Raw genomic sequence first — 17,551 nt, 5'->3', positions numbered from 1 at the left:
GCTTTATCTTCCTCCATACTCTCTTCCCCTTCCCTCTTTCTTTATGTCCCCCTCTATCTCTAACACCGTACTCTCTTCCTTAGTTCTGTCCTCATTTTTTATGCTTCTTGCTCCTCTCCTTTCTCCCCATCTATCTCCCTCTGTCTTTCCAAAGCTTTATGTAGGTTTCCTCACCTCTGACAATTTATCATGCCTCAACTCCTCATGCCCACATCCTCTTCCTCAGATACCCTTTTTCCTATAATGACCTTCACATTCCTGGGCCAATACTCACCACAAAGAAGCCAAGTCCAACAAAGAGGGAAACTGCCACTGTGGTGGCGGCCAGGGAGATGAGGATGATTCCGATAGGTGTCAGCCGCCTAGTGGGTTTCACTGAGGTTACTGAATCTGTTCCCTCAGGGCGAGTGTCTGGATGTTTACTGGTGTAGTGTTTGGTGGTCCCCGGGTCTGCAGTAAAAGAGTCCTCAGTGGTCCCCACCTCTACAGTGGTATGGTCATTGGTGGTCCCCAGGTCTGCAGTGGTATGGTCCCTGGTGGTCCCCAGATCTGCAGTTGTATGGTCTTCTGTGGTCTCCGGGTCCACAGTGGTATAGTCCTCGGTGGTCCCCGGGTCCGCAGTGGTATGGGCCTCAGTGGTCCCCATGTCTGCAGTGGTATGGTCCTCTGTGGTCCCTGGGTCTGCAGTGGGATAGTCCTCGGTGTTCCCCACGTCTGCAGTGGTATGGTCCTCCGTGGTCCCCGGGTTGGCCATGGTATAGTCCTCTGTGTTTCCCATGTCTGCAGTAATGTAGTCCTTGGTGGTCCCCACGTTGGCAGTGGTGTAGTCCTCGGTGGTCCCCACGTCTGCAGTGGTATAGTCCTCGGTAGTCCCTGGGTCTGTAGTGGTGTAGTCCTCGGTGGTCCCCAGATCTTCAGTGGTGTAGTCCTCTGCAATGGTGTAGTCCTCTGCAGTGGTGTAGTCCTCGGTGGTCCCCACATTGGCAGTGGTGTAGTCCTCGGTAGTCCCCATGCCTGCAGTAGTGTAGTCCTCGGTGGTCCCCAGATCTGCTGTGGTATAGTCCTCGGTGGTCCCTGGGTCTGCAGTGGTGTAGTCCTCAGTGGTCCCTACATCTGCAGTGCTATAGTCCTCGGTGGTCCCCAGGTCTGCAGTAGTGTAGTCCTCAGTGGTCCCCACATCTGCAGTGGTGTAGTCCTCTGCAGTGGTGTAGTCCTCGGTGGTCCCCACGTCTGCAGTGGTGTAGTCCTTGGTGGTCCCCACGTCTGCAGTAGTATAGTCCTCGGTGGTCCCCGCGTCTGCAGTAGTATAGTCCTCGGTGGTCCCCGCGTCTGCAGTGGTGTAGTCCTCGGTGGTCCCCCCATCTGCAGAGGTGTAGTCCTCAGAGGTCATAAGGGGTTCACTAGTGTAGTCCTCAGTGGAGCTTAGGCTCAGGTTATCACTGGTATATTTTTCTCTTGTCTGTGAGTCATCAGGGCTGCTCAGTGCGTTATTAGTGGAAACATTTTGGCTTGTTCCTACTCAAAAATAATCTCTTTTAATGTGGATCTTTGATAGCCTATCATCTGCTCTACTTAATAGTTTCAGTAGTTATCCTTCCCTTTTATATGGCCGGTCTCCCCATAAAATATGGTTGGACTTATTTAAGTTAAGGGTCATCTGGTTTTTTAGGTTTAATCTGATAAAACATATTCCACAAGGAATCCCTTGGCTCTACAATATGCAGTATCCAGAGCTAAGCCATAACCTTAGAATGTCTGTTTTCCAGCCTTTGGTTTTGCTTTCTGCAGTTCTGGTCTCTTTCTGTGGAACACTAAGCCTGATTCTTTCTCCGCATCATACCCCCCTCCCACTCCCATCCTCAGAGTTAGTAGTTCAGCAGATTGGATGTTCTTACTCCATGTTTGTATGTGTTGCCCCTCATCTAGTTATGTCTGGGGTAAACAAATGAGGCAGGAGATGTGATTCATATTAGAGACTAAGTTCAGGTCATGGCTTAGTATATGATTTAGAATGAGACAGTTCCTGGTTCTGTTCTGAAGCTGAAGTGGCAGGATTGGAAGCAGGTGAGATTCAAGTTGGTTTGGGGGTAGCATGACTCATGACGGATTGTGTGAGCTGATTGAGATTGACAGGGGCATAAGTAGAAGGAAGACATGAAGCCTCTGCACCTCCCACTGCCCCCACCTGCAGGGCATCAGGCCTGGGAGTATTTATTCATATGAATAAATGCAGCTTACATGGCATAAATTTTGGAATTTTGGGTCCTCTGTCCAAAAGAATTTCTTCTTCTCTGCTGCTGATTCCCAAAATTCTCTAATAAAGCTCACATCTTTTATTTTTAAGAATTAAAATTCTTAAATTAAGAATTAAATAGGATTTAATGGGATTAAATTTAATAGGATTAACTATTTAGTAGAATTAAAATAGGAAAACTTAAATAAAGTATAAATGATCAAAAGCAGATCATTTCCTTAAAAATGGTGTGAGATGGAGCGCCTGGTTGGCTCAGTCATTAAGCATCTGCCTTCAGCTTGGGTCGTGATCCCAGGGTCCTGGGATCGAGCTCCACATCGGGCTCCCTGCTCAGTGGAAAGCCTACTTCTCCCTCTTCCACTTCCCCTACTTGTGTTCCCTCTCTTGCTGTCCCTCTCTCTGTCAAATAAGTAAATAACATCTTAAAAAAAAAAAAAGAGGGTGTGAAAAAGAGAATGAACAGGACCCTGGGAACCCTGCTTCCCTGTGACAGAAGGTTGGGGGCAGATAGCAGGGTCCGGAACTTCTCAAAGTTCATTCACTTATTCCGTAGCTTTGCTTAAGACTGGCCCTGCCTGAGTCCTAGGATGATTTTTCTCCATAGATCCCAACCCCCATTTCTGAAGGCCCTGAGGAGCTTTTCATATTCTCCAAAGTTAATTCACTCACCCAATTCTGAACCCCCAAGTAGAAGGAGTAGCAGGAGAAGGGATGTGGCAGAGCAGTTTCTTCTTTTCATCTCAAGAGAATTCACATGGGCTGGAAGCCAGGGTGCTTTTTCCTCCCTCCTTCCCTCTACTATATCTCTTTTCTTCTTAAGCCTGCAGTGGCTGTGGAATTTATATATACTGCTGCCTAGGGAATCCAGGACTCCCTGTCTTCCTTCTTGCAGGGAGGAGCAGGCTGCCCCATTACTCTCTGTCAATCAAGGGAAAAAGTCTCTAATAGAGTGGAGTGGCAGGGTGGAAGAGAAATCTTACAGGTGCAAACAGGGCCCAGAGCCCAGATTTGAACAGTAACAGGATATCAAAGCTTATTAGCATGAGTGGCATCACTTTTTGGTGTGGAACCCTGGGTGAGAGCTGGTCTCCACACAATGTCTCTGTGCTCAGAGAGGGCTTCTTGTCCACAGGTGGTAGTGATAAGGTGGGGGGGAGGCAACGAGTGTTTAAGCCAGGTCTGCTTGGGGACTAGTGCATGGTGACAGGAGAGCTACATGTCAGAAGGTGTAGAACACCTTTGTCCTTAACAGAAAAGAGTGGCATTGATGAGGGGACATAAACGCCTAATCTCAATATCTGAAAACTACTCTCTTTTCTCAATCATCATCCAAATCCTTTTCATTGTCTTATCTGCCGCCCACAAATTTATTTCCTTGTTCCTACTATTTGAGTGCTACCAAGATTTTCTCAATTACTAGATGAAACTAGCTCATCTCCAGAGGTTCTGTCAGGCCTGGAGTGAGAATGCCCATATTCCTTCCTTCTCTCACCTGCATTCAGGATTCCCCATGGCACATACTCATCAGGTCTCCATAGGCTCCTGAAATCTATGACAGTTTCTCACTTTCTTTGTTTTTCATGATGACATCTTTGTTTTTGGTTTTAATATTTATTTATTTTAAAGAGAGAGAGAGCATGCACATGCCTGAGGGAGTGGGGAGTGAGGAAGAAGGAGAAGCTTAAGAAGACTCCACACTGAATGTGGAGCCTGAACATGGGCCTCAATCTCATGACCCTGACATCATGACCTGAGTCAAAACCAAGAGTGGGACGCTTAACTGACTGTGCCACCCAGGCACCCAATGATAACACTTTTGAAGAGCGCTAGTCACACATTTTATCAAACATCCCACAACTTTAGTTTGTCTGATTTCTGATCATTCATTTGATTTCTTATGATTAAATTGGGGTTATATATTATTGGGAAGTATACCACAGAGATGCTGTGTCCTTCTCCGGGCCCTGTATCAGGAAGCTCATGATATCAATGTGACTTATTTCTGGTGATGTTAACATTGACCACTCTGCTAAGGAGGTGTCTGACAGGATTCTCCACTGTAAATTTACTACTTTTCCCATTGTAATTAGGGGGGAGATGTTTTGATAGTCTAATTTTTTTTACTAGTCTTTATGCTCATCGTGGGGCTCAAACTCATGACCCCAAGGTTGAGTCACATGCTCTACCAACTCAGCCAGCCAGGCACCCCACAAAAACTCTATTTTTGCTTAGACTTTCAGCGACTAATTTTGGTATCCATTGGTACATCTCTCCTGCAGCAGTTGTTACCCTGGGGTCGTAATAGTATCCCTCATTCCTTCCATATTAATTCACTGGAGTTCTTCTATAGGGTAAACATGTGTCTTCTCCCCAGTTTATTTATTTGGTTATTTGTTTATATCATTATGAACTCATAGGTATTTATTGTGTTTTGTGAGTTATGGTCCAGCACTGTCACCGTTTATTTTGTTGCTTAAAATGACCATTGGGAATGCTTTGGGATTGACCATGGGTTGTAGAGTAGGGAATTTTTTTAAAAAGCTGCTAGGCAGAAATAAGTCAATCGGAGAAAGACAACTATCATATGATCTCCCTGATATGAGGAAGTGGAGATGCAACATGGGGGGGTTTGGGGGGTAGGAAAAGAATAAATGAAACAAGATGGGATCGGAAGGGAGATAAACCATAAGAGACTCTTAATCTCACAAAACAAACTGAGGGTTGCTGGGGGGAGGGAAGTAGGGAGAGGGTGGTGGGGTTATGGACATCGAGGAGGGTATGTGCTATGGTGAGTGCTGTGAAGTGTGTAAACCTGGCGATTCACAGACCTGTACCCCTGGAGCTAATAATACATTGTATGTTTATTAAAAAAATTATTTTTAAAAAAGCTGGTAGGCAGAAACCTCTTGAAATCCCATTTCTTGATTCCCATTTCTATGTTTTTGTGGTCTTGGATTTGTTTCTTTCCTGGAATATTACAAGAGCCCTAGACTTCCAATCCCTACTGGATTCCGGCCTCTATTTTCTACTCACACAGGCAGAGTGTTCTTGCTTGGAAAAAATGTTTAATCCCACAACACGTTAAAGCAATCTGTTGACTTCCTCTTGAAGGCAATCTCACTTCCTTGATGTGACATCTAAAACGACACAGTTAACCCTCTGGATTCATTTATTTCCCTGTGCTGTCCTGTCTGGTCCCACAGCTCTTTTGATTATTTGCTGGCGGTGTCACACCTCATCTTGCACGAGGTGCTTGCTTGCCTGACGTTTCCCTTTTTCCTCCTTGTAAATGCCTGCCACGTCCTTATGATCCAAGTCATAGTCATCTTCTGTGTGAGTCAGCTCCTCCTCCCTTGGCCAGCCGTATATGTTTTTTCCTGGGCTGCTTTAGTTAGTAGTCCTTGATAATTTGGCCTAAACTTATCTGTCTGCAAGTCCTTCTCCCTTACCGAATTGTGACCTACACATTCATCCTTGTCTCCCCAACTTCTCCAGACCTGGCACCCGGCAGGTGCTCAGTAAATATGGTGAATGAATGAATGAAGAAATGAATGAGAAATGTGATAATTATTTTAAGACAAAAGACTGGGAGCTATTAAAACTGAAGTGGAGATCACTGACTACTACCTTCAAGTATAAAACTATTATATAATAAAGCTTTATAGTACAGTTTATTAAAGATTATATAGTATAATCTATTTTTAAAATTGTATAATATTAAGCTATTTTTTAAAGGTTTTATTTATTTATTTGACAGACAGAGATCACAAGTAGGCAGAGAGACAGGCAGAGAGAGAGGAAGGGAAGCAGGCTCCCTGATGAGCAGAGAGCCCGACGCGGGGCTCGATCCCAGGACCCTGAGATCATGACCTGAGCTGAAGGCAGAGGCTTTAACCCACTGAGCCACTCAGGCGCCCCTAATATTAAATTATTATGTGGTTGAAAAAAACCCTATCATATAGTTTTGTTTGGAAAAAATTTACAGACTGTGAAATGCACAGATTTTAAGTATTTAGTTAGATAAGCTTTGATAGATATATTAACCTGTGTAACTGAAAGACCAGCCAAGATATAAAACATTTCTATCACTGAATTTTCCTTTTCTTAAAAATGCTTATGCACATGGGAAATCAGTGATCTAATCTCTGTCACTATAGATTAGTTTTGTTTATTTTTGAATTTTATACATATGGAATTGTACAGTATGTATTATTTTGCATTTGGCTTCAATACAGCCTTTTAAAACTATTTTTTAAAGATTTATTTGTTTAGGAGCACCTGGGTGGCTCAGTGGGTTAAAGCCTCTGCCTTCGGCTCAGGTCATGATCCCGGATCGAGCCCTGCATCGGGCTCTCTGCTGGGCAGGGAGCCTGCTTCCACCTCTCTCTCTATCTCTGCCCACCTCTCTGCCTACTTGTGATTTCTGCTTGTCAAATAAATAAATAAAATCTTAAAAAAGAGAGATTTATTTGTTTAGGGGAGAGATAGAGTACACGAGTGAGAAGGGCAGAGGGAGAGGGACATAGACACTCAAGTAGGCTGAACACAAAGCCTGACGTGGGGCTTGATCTCACAACCCTGAGATTATGACCTGAGCTGAAAGTGAGAGTCAGATGCTTAGCCCACTGTACCATGAAAGTTCCCCTTTAACAGTGTTATAAAATGTACATAAATTGCTCTGGTCCTATCAAGAAGGCTCTGGCAAAGATTCAGACTTTAAGAACCATAAAAGCTGAAGAGACTTAGCAGGGTTAAGTTAAGGGTAATGATTCATTTTGTAGCCAGAAAGGGTTAGTGGAATGTGTGTGAGGAGCAAGTTGCACCAGAAGCCTTGTAAGGCTGTGGCCTTCAGCAAGAGCCTGGTGCTGACACATGGGTGTTGTGTCCCTGCTCTGAGGTCTGGTTTTGCATAGGCTACTGAGTTCCCAGTTCCTGGCAGGGAAGGCTGGGCCTGCCCTTGCAGAAACTGGAAGCATGGTTTCCTTGCCTGGTACCCCTCTGGGGGCTGGGAGCCCACAGGAGAGAAAGGTGGCAGGTCACACCTGTCTTTTCAGTTGGTCCAAGCCCAGGGCAGACATGAATGGCCAGTGAATGTGGCCATGCCTATGGGTAGCCCCATTAACTGTTAAGTCCTTCTCTACCTTACAGCACCCTCACCCCTTCATGCTCTAAGCTCCATCCATTTTTTTCATTATGCAACACAAATCTGTGAAGTCCAGCACCCACCTTCCCCCATCTTCCTGATTCAATTCTTCCATCAGCCCAGAGACCTCAAGGGAATGGGGACAGGAAGGAAAATGGGACAGATATAAAGTCCCTGGATGTCACTGTAGGGATGAGAGCTGAGAGGATACAGGAAAGAGGGGTCTTTGGAATACAAGGAACCTCTATTCACAGCAATATATAAACACTAACACATAAAGTCTGGCTCCCACATGTATTAGACACATTTATTTAAATAAATAATTCAGTCATAGATACACCTTCTTTTTTTTTTAAGGTTATTAGTTTTTTTTTTTTTAATATTTTATTTATTTATTTAACAGAGATAGATCACAAGTAGGCAGAGAGGCAGGCAGAGAGAGAGAGAGAGGGAAGCAGGCTCCCTGCTGAGCAGAGAGCCCGATGCGGGACTCGATCCCAGGACCTGAGATCATGACCTGAGCCGAAGGCAGCGGCTTAACCCACTGAGCCACCCAGGTGCCCTAGTTTTTTTGTTTTTTTAAGAGTTTATTTATTTATTTGACAGATGGAGATCACAGGTAGGCAGAGAGGCAGGCAGAGAGGGGGGGGGGAAGCAGGCTCCCCGCTGAGCAGAGAGCCGGATGAGGGGCTTGATCCCAGGATCCCAGGATCATGACCTGAGCCGAAGGCTTTAACCCACTGAACCACCCAGGTGCCCCAATACACCTTCCTTTTTATGGTCTGGAAAAACCAGGGAAAGGGAGAATGGTAAGAGCTGGGAGGAGCAGCCTGGGGTCTTGTGGGGGACGCTCATGCCTCCAGTCATCCAGGTCATCTCCCTCCCTCCCCCTGAGGTGATGCTTCTGCCTTCAGGGCTACTCGGGGCCGCTTGTGTCTCACAGTTAGCTCCATGATTGCAGGGGGAGAGTAGTCTCCTCTGGACTCAATCACAGACCTGTTGTGGAGTCCATAATAGCTGTGAGGTGTATACCAAGGTTGGAACCATGGAGGTGGTAGAGATCTGTGTTGAAGAGGTTTCTTAGGCCCAGAAAGTTTCTCTAGAAAACAAAAGGATGAATCATTTGAGTTATGCCCTCTCTTCCAGTATTCTCCAGTCCCAAACATCCACCTTCCCTGACAGCACTCCTCCTTCCCATTGCCTTTTTTGTATCCCATTTTCTAGTCATCAATTTCCTCTGAATAATTCATTGCTTTTCTGACCATCTATCTTGCTGGTTCTAACCTGCTATTTCTGGGCCTTGTTATGTAACTCCTGATTTCTCATTCCTTATTATCCCTACAGTGACCCTGCTGTCTCTACTGTTTCCTTCCTCACTTTCCTGCTCTCTTTTTCTAAGAAAAAGAGTTTCCTGTACATCAGGCACTTACAAGATGGAAGAGGATCTCAGTGAAGAGAATCACAGCCTTTGCAACAGAGACTAAAGTGATTAGAGCAATTTCACATGGCCTGAAGTATCTGTTAGGTTTGTCTTCGTTCCATGGAGGGGCAGTGCTTGTGTCTGTGATACATAGCCATTAATTAGTTCCAGTGGATAGTGATAGTCATCCCAGTGGATGGTGGGGTTGTTCTAGAGTGGGTGGTTGTGACAGTCATCCCACTGGATGGTGGAGTTGTTCTGGGGGGTGCTTGTGACAGCCATCCCACTGGATGGTAGAGTTGTTCTGGTGGGTGGTTGTAACAGCCATCCCACTGTGGTGGAGTTGTTCCAGGATGGGGGGTTGTTACAGTTGTCCCACTGGATAGTGGGGTTGTGCCAAGATGGGTGGTTATGATGGTCATCCCACTGGATGGTGCAGTTGTTCTGGGGTGGATGGTTGTGATGGTTGTCCCACAGGATGGTGAGGTTTTTCCAGGATGGGTGGTAAAGACAGTCATCCCACTGGATGATGGGGTTGTTCTGGGGTGGGTGGTTTTGACAACTGTCCCACTGGATGGTGGAGTTGTGCCAGGGTGGGTGGTTGTGACAGTCATCCCAGTAGATGGTGGGGTTGTGCTGGGATGGGTGGTTGTGATGGTCATCCCACTGGATGGTGGAGTTGTTCCAAGGTTGGTGGTTATGAAGGTCATCCCAGTGAATGGTGGGATTGTTCCAGGGTGGGTGGCTATGATGGTCATCCCACTAGATAGTGAGGTTGTGCCAGGATGGGTGGTTGTGATGGTCATCCCACTGGATGGTGTGGTTTTTCTGGGGTGGGTGGTTGTGACAGTCATCCCAGTGAATGGTGGGGTTGTTCTGGAGTGATTATGGTGGTCACCCCACTGGATGGTGGGGTTGTTTCAGGATGAGTGGTTGTTATAGTCATCCCACTCAATGGTGAAGTGGTGCCAGGGTGGCTGGTTTTGATGGTCCTGCTGAATGGTGGGGTTGTTCCAGGATGGGTGTTTGTGATGGTTGCCCCAGTTGATGAGGGGGTTGTTCCAGGTTGGGTGGTTGTGAGGGTTGTCCCACCGGATGGTGGGTTTTTTCCAGAGAGGGTAGTTGTGACAGTCGTGCCACTGAATAGTGGGGTTGTACTGGGTTGGGTAGTTGTGACTGTCATCCCAGTGGATGGTGGGGTTGTACCAGAGTGGGTGGTTGTGATGGTTCTGCTGGATGGTGGGGTTTTTCTGGGGTTTGCGGTTGTCATGGTCTCACTGGATAGTGTAGTTGATACGGGGTGGGTAACAGTAGTGTTAACATTGGAAGTTCCAACATATTAAGAAAGGATGACTTGTTAGTTCCTTAAGAAACTTTTATTTTTAATTTTATTTATTTATTTATTTTTTAATTTGACAGACAGAGATCACAAGTAGGCAGAGAGGCAGGCAGAGAGAGAGAGAGGAGGAAGCAGACTCCCTGCAGAGCAGAGAGCCCGATGTGGGGCTCGATCCCAGGACCCTGGGATCATGACCTGAGCAGAAGGCAGAGGCTTTAACCCACTGAGCCACCCAGGTGCCCCAGAAACTTTTATTTTGTAACTATAACTAATAATAAGATAATTTTAATAGCTATAATTTATTGAGTGGTCACTATGCATTGTGTCTAAATGTTGTGCTAGGTGCCACACATGAATTAGGATTTCAAATCCTTATAATACTTCCATGAAATAGTTATTACTCACATTTGTAGAGGGGGAAATTAAGGTTTAGAGATGTTAAGCAATTAGTCTGGGGTTAAAATAGCTAGCAGATCATGGAACAGGGATCCATTCATTCATTTTAAGTAAGTTCCATCCCCAACATGGGGCTTGAACTCACAACCCTAAGATCAAGAGTCACATGCTATAACTGACTGAGCCAGCCAGATGCCCCAGAACAGGGATCTAAGGTCATCTGACACAGATCCAGTCCTTAGCTCATATATTATTCCACATCCTAGATATGGGGGAGTCACATGATCTGGGTCATAGGAGGATGGTATTATTCCTCCTCCAACTATTCATGATACTCTCCAGATAAGGAATATAAAAGAGGAAGTTAATAGGACCGTGAATATATATTGAGCTATCTCAAAATAGAATTGAACATTTTTTCTAGGAGAAAGATAATCAAAGGGAATCATTTTGGGAAGGGACAGTAATGGGAATTTTTACTACTACAGGTAATTTTTATGCATATGAGTGTTTGGGAACCACCTGTGAAGGGATTCCAAAAGGCCTTGTTACTTAGTCTAGCAAAGAACTAGCTAGTGTAGCTCAATTATATAAGATACCCTAGGATTCAGGAAAGGAGTTAAACCTCCTTGTTAGTGAGTTAGAGTTACTGTGAGGCCATGCCTTTCTCCTCTATCTCATGACTACTTTCTGTGTCCTGATTTTCCATCCCAATAACAACTTGGTCTCCCATATGCCTATATGTGCAATGCCTCATCTATGGCCCTGTTCTTCTACAGGGATTTAGATGTTCTTCTCCTCACCCTATTCATGTATTCTATATTCATTTTTTTTTCCAGTGTTGTCTGGATTACTGTAAGGATTGCAAATTTAGATTTGGGGGAAGAATCCAAAAACCTTATGTTAATGCCTCTAATTAGGGTTAGGGTTAGAGTTAAGGGAGAAACTAAGTGAGAAATTGAGATGAAAACCTGGCTTGTGGAGAGGGACTAGATTTATTTTGTTTTATTCAAGGGCATAAAACAAAAGCCAAAGCTATGGTGGAGCAAATTCTAGAAAAAATTACAGCTATGCAAGTATGGAATAGCATTTTCCTGACATGTTCAATTAGAGGCTTCGTGACTGCTGTCATAGATATTGGAGATGGATCCCTGCCTAGTGTGGGTAGACGTTAACTTTAAGAGCTCTGTCAACTCTAATGCATCGCCATTTGAGGGTGATTTATAATAGAGGAAATAGGTCAGGCTTCTGGGCAGAAGAGCTGCTATTGGGAACAGAATGGAGAATAAATTCTGGGTTGAATTGGAGAGAATAGAGTCCTTACCTCTTTTTGGAAAATGGGAACTAAGAGTGTGCATCCCAGGAGTTGTCAAAAATTTCCCCAAACTGTACTCAAACTCCAAGAATATCCTTTTTTAAACAAAATTACTCACTATTTCCTAAAAGTAGAAGAAGGTGAAACAGCCAGCATGCAAAGGAAAATATTTTTCTCTTCATCTTGAGATAATCTGCCTTTGAAGCCAAGAGAGGAGGGGTCCTGTGTCCCAGATAAGACTAAGGCCTATAAGAAAAAGAAAAAAAAATGGAGGGTCTTGAGAGAGAAGAGGTGGAGATCCGAGGCTGGAGTGCTGGGAGTTTGCATCTCCAAAGAATGGGTCCTTAATCTGAAGAAAACCATCAATAAGGAAGACCTGGGGCTGCAGAGTGGAGATGCCAGTAGCTGGCTCCTTGGGCTTCCTCCATAGAATGTCCCTTCTTTATCTTTCAAAGAAAGTCTTTATAGTATCTTCTGCGCTGGGCAGGGGCAGGATATGTGGCTTGTTATTTTTCCAGCTGTAGGCAAAATACTTGAACTCAGAGAGGAGAGTACAGAGGTCAGAAGGTACATTAGAATGGAGAATGACATGATCCCATTAGGCAGGGCCTGGGGAGGAGCAGGAAGTAGGACAGTTCAAAAGGATGAAGTTGTCAAAGTGGAGGGGACCCACCCTCTCAGGCAGAGACTGGGCTGAAAACCTATTCTAACTCAAGACCTTGTTTCCTGGATGAGAAGTCCTGAATGCCTGAGTGAGAGTGAGGCTGGAAGGAAGACCTGATGAATAGAACTTAGCAGGAAGAATATAGAAAGTGAGATTTATTGTGGATGGGAACTAGGGACTAGACCTCTGGGAGCTGCTGAGCATACAGTAGACATGTAAAATACATCTTGAATGAGAAGAGAAGAGAGACACAAGGATAGACTTTGGAATCTCTGGGGCATGGGAAGTAGAGGGTGGAAGAAGTGGGGCTGTGGGCTGTTGGAGAAATGAGACCAGTGGTATACTGGCATCAGGGCATACCCATCTGCAAGGGCCCAAATTGTTAAAATTTTAGCAGTTTTTGCAACTCAGTCATCATTAAACATAAAATTAGCTTACAATGAACTAAATTATATTTAAAACAATGGTAAAAGTACTTCAAACTCATTATTTCCCAATTATTTTATTTACTATTATCCATGTTCATGAAGTTATGTATATCTGTTGTACATGTCTAGTGGAAATAGTATATAATGGTGTGTGCACATCTCTTCTCAGCCTTATGCTCTGTGATGTCATGTTGATAGCCTGAAATCAGCCATGGTGGGAACATTTGCACCACAAAAACTGGTTGTTAAATATTCACCAGTACACACACTGGATAGGACTGACAGGGAGTAATAATAACCGGAGAAGAATGTTCCTCCTTCTAAACCCCTTCATAGGGGTATTCCTCACTGATTTTTGAAGAATTTGTAGGAAATTTTATACCCTAGGGAACCTCAACTGCTTCTTCTCATCAGTGCTGTGTGCTAGATAAGCTGAATGATCAAGGAAAACACTGCCGGTATGCTGGGGAACTTAGGGTTTGCAGTACAATTTTGTTTAGACACTTGGATGAGGCCAACAGAAATTACCCAAAGACAGCTGAATGAGGAGAACAAAATAAAGATAGTAGTGAACTAAGGGGGTTGGCAGTTTCTTTATCCACAGTTCATGGCAAACAAATTGGGAATAGGCCCTATGGAAATTTTAATTTTATACTATATGTAATTAAAACAAGCTGTCTCCACTTCCTCCAAAAATCTGGCAATGCTTCCTGGCAGAGGAAACATTTCAGATCATTTAGACACATGGGTAAAAGAGTATTCATGGCATATGAAACCTGAGGGAAGTGAGCTGACAAGCAGGAAATGGTTAGGGATTCATCCCACAAATATTTAGTGATTGCCCATTATGTGCTGGACATTGTATTCCGTACAGATAAATTTGTGTTCTTTGAGAGCTTATATCCTAAGATATGAAAGAACTGTGAATGACTAAGTCCTAGAAGCTGGAAGAGAATGAGCTATGGTAGAAAATGAGGTGTTGAGTAGGAAGGGGTCAGGAATCTAGATTCTAGGATACCCTGCACTTGGAAGTTGATCTGCCTATTGTCTGTAATGGGACGTTCCATGCAGGACATGGATGAGTGGTGTGGTCACCATCACGTTGGTACTGTTGGGTCCATGGTCAAAGGAGTGAGACTGATACAAAGCGAAGGTCAAGCAAAGCTTTATTTTGCACCAAGCATCAAGAATCAAACTGACCGGCCAGGGACATCTCTTGCAAAGAGGCGACCACTCCCTGCCTTACAAACTAACTTTTGTAGAGCAAAGGCCATGTGGTTGGGCCTGGCCACACACAGGTGGCCAATGAGATTGCAACACACAGAGAAAGCTGCACAGTCATGCTAGGTCCCACATGCGTGGCCAATTGAATTACAATTCACCCCATAGTAGCTATTTGAACTAGCCCATCACCTTGGTCAGAACTGGCGCCCAAAAGGCGGGGCCCACACTCCTTGGTAGCTAGGGAGACAGTATGCGCACTCTACTGATTGGATGTATCTACCTGACCCGACTCATCCCTGCGTTCGGGCTGTTATCTCCACCTGACCTGACCCACCCTTGTATTTGGGCTTTGTTACCTGGGACTGGTTTCCCGGACTTGTTTTTAAGTAAGTTCCCCTGGAGGAGGGCAGGGTCAATTTAAGTTTTACTGCCTAAACAACAAAATGGCTATTCAACTGGGGTGGGGCTGCTCTGGCTGAATAGGCCCTTACAGGTACTGGGATCTCAGCACTCTACTCTAAGGGTAAAAGTCCTTATAATATTTCTAAATAAGGAATTTGTTTTTTCCTTCATGAACCAAGTGGAGTTAGACAACTTGTCTTACAGTATAATCTTGCTCACTTATTAGCTCTTGCTTTCTCATTTATACAATGGGGATTATAATCTGGACTTCATAGGGTTGTGAGGACTACTTGATGGTATATGTAAAGGCACTTAGCACTCTGCATGGCACAGGCAGTCACTCAGAAACAAAGGACAAGATCAAAACACAAAATTTAGAAGATAAGCTTTTTGTCTGGATACCACATACATTAATGGATTTATATGCCTTACAGTGTCTAGTCATTCTCTTCTTAATCATGTAACATCTGAAGAGGGCACACAAGAAGAAAATAAGACTCTTTTCAAAGAGAAAGTCACATTCTGGAGGGTACTAGAATGACCTGAGCAGAAGGGAGAATAAGAAAGCAGCTGTGTTGAGTGCAGTCACTGTGCCCATTCCTACCCCTATCAAAGGCCAGATTCTGAGTTATGGGGAGAGTCCAGAGAATACATTTGTTTAAAGTCATTTCTAAGCCTCATAAATTGTGGTTATCTTTCAAAAGTGTACTCTGCTTGAGCCTTGTCAGTCAGATAATGAGAGACTTGGCTCTGTTCTTGAGCTATGTCATTACCTATGGCCATTACCTGGGAACATTCTGGTCCTCCCTCTTGAGTCACTTGCCACTATAGCTCTTTGTCTTCTTCTCCATGATCCCCTCCTTTCATTAGAACATCTCCCATTTTCCAGTGGCTATGGCAATGTCCTCTTCAGTGACTTCCTCTGAAGCCTGCCCTATGGTTGTCACTAACATGACTTCTATCATGGTTCTATGTCTGTGGCTTTTACCCTGACCTCCTCTGTGGATACTTCATGACTCATTCCATGATCTTCTTCATGATTGTGGCTCCATTCATGGCTTGCCTTTTAGCTTTCCCATGGTCCAAACCAAGGGCCCCTCCATAGCTCATTCTATTGTTGGAACTGCGGGACAATGGACCTAGGCCTAGGTCATGGATGTAATATATGCTAATGTTTCTCAGGAGCAGAAGAGTATCCTGCTAAAAGGAAAAAAAATGTAAATACTTGAGGAAATTAATCTTTCTCTCCCATTTCATAGCCTACCTGGTTGACTAAAGTCAGAGACTTTTACTTTCTAGGAAAACCATTTAAAAAATCTCTTCTCAACTTCTTTACTTTCTCTGTGTCTCTTCATATCACTGTTGTGTTATTCTTTATTTCTTTCTCTGAGAAGATAGCAAAACAAGCAAAAATAAAATAAAATAATGATCTTACTGCACCTATGAATTCTCATTTATTATGCTGTACCAATATGGTAAAATTCACAAAGCAAAAACAATCGCTCTCCCAATATTCAGAGGATGGACCTCATCAAACTGCAGGAATCAGTCATTGTATTCCTAAAGAAATATGTGTATGAGAGACGAAGAATAACTGATCTGGAAAGGCCACAATTTTGCAATTCATCATACAGCCTTGTAGTTAAGACCATGGATTCCTGAATTTTAAAAGTCCTGGGTTGAGTTTTAAGTCTGCTGTGTGCCCTTCAGTAAGTTACTTACTGTTATGCCCCAATAATGGGTCCGTGATTAAAGGAGCGAGACTGATACAAAGCGAAGGTCAAGCAAAGCTTTATTTCGCGCCAAGCATCAAGAATCTAACCGAACGTTCAGGGACGCACCTCTTACAAGAAAGGGCAACCCTTCTCTGTTTCACAGACTAGCTTTTAAGGGCAAAGTCCATGCAGTCGGGCCTGGCCACGCACAGGTGGCCAATGAGATTGTAACACACACAGGAAACTCCACAGTGATGCTAGGTGACCAATTGAGTTACAATTTACCCTAGTAGACATTTGAACCAGCCTATTACACCTTGATTGGGATTGGCGCCCAAGGGGCGGGGCCCATACTCCTTGGTAACCAGGGAGACAGTATGCATCCCCCCACTGTTCGGATGTCTCCACCTGGCCTGACCCACCTTTGTATCTGGGCTTTGTTACCTGAAGCTGGTTTCCGGGACTTGTCTCCAAGTAAATCCCCTGTGGGAAGGGGAGCAGGGACAGTTTCTAAATAGGTCCTTACACTTACCTTCTATGCTTTCTTGTATATGAAATGTGAATAGTGTCCTTGTGTATGAAATGTAGATAATAATAGCACAATTTTAAAAATATTTTATTTATTTATTTGACAGAGAGATAGAAAGCACAAGAAGGCAGAGTGGCAGGCAGGAGAGAGAGAAACAGGATATCCGCTGAGCAGGGAGCTTGATGTGGGGCTTGATCCCAAGACCCTGGGATCATGACCCAAGCTGAAGGCCACCGCTTAAACAATTGAGCTACCCAGGCGCCCCAACATATTTTTTTCTACAGGGTTGTTGGGGAATAAAATGAAATAGCTCATGTAAAATACACAGTCCCTGGAACAAAGTAAGTGCTTTATAAACATTACCTGCTATTATTATTGCTATTATGTCTTGGTCTTAAGTAAGAGAGTGCCAGTGCATTTAGGAGATTATTAGTAGATGTGAGTCCATATGTAATGCTGTCCAGATGGAAGATTTTAAAAGTAAAGAAACCATTTATGGTCCAAACTGTTTTCATCATTTATACCCTGCCATTTTCCATATGTTGTATAAGGTTATCTCTCTATAACAAAATATATAAAATAAAAATTCAGAACAAGAGGTAAATACCCTGGAATAAGACAGAAAGTCCTGGTGAATATCTGAATGCAGAATGCAGTCTGGGGCTGAATGCAGCTCTCTCAACCCTAAGGAGGAGTCCTGGAGAGCCTGGGAGCCCTGGATG

General features: G+C 44.1%; 1 protein-coding gene across 1 annotated transcript; it reads right to left on the bottom strand.

Annotated features, from left to right (window-relative positions):
- Positions 1-250: 250 nt before the first annotated feature.
- On the bottom strand, positions 251-2,993 carry LOC111152408 (protein EGT2-like). The gene is given in 3 exon segments (XM_022510932.1): positions 251-1,515; positions 2,797-2,869; positions 2,871-2,993. Coding segments are annotated over 3 exon segments (1,461 nt in total).
- Positions 2,994-17,551: the final 14,558 nt, after the last annotated feature.

The sequence above is a fragment of the Enhydra lutris genome, unplaced genomic scaffold, assembly GCF_002288905.1.
Source record: "Enhydra lutris kenyoni isolate GAN:26980312 unplaced genomic scaffold, ASM228890v2 scaffoldscaffold28, whole genome shotgun sequence".
In the NCBI taxonomy this organism is placed as follows: Eukaryota; Metazoa; Chordata; class Mammalia; order Carnivora; family Mustelidae; genus Enhydra; species Enhydra lutris.
Note: the sequence above shows the minus strand (reverse complement) of the source record. Positions and strands in the feature narration are given on the sequence as shown.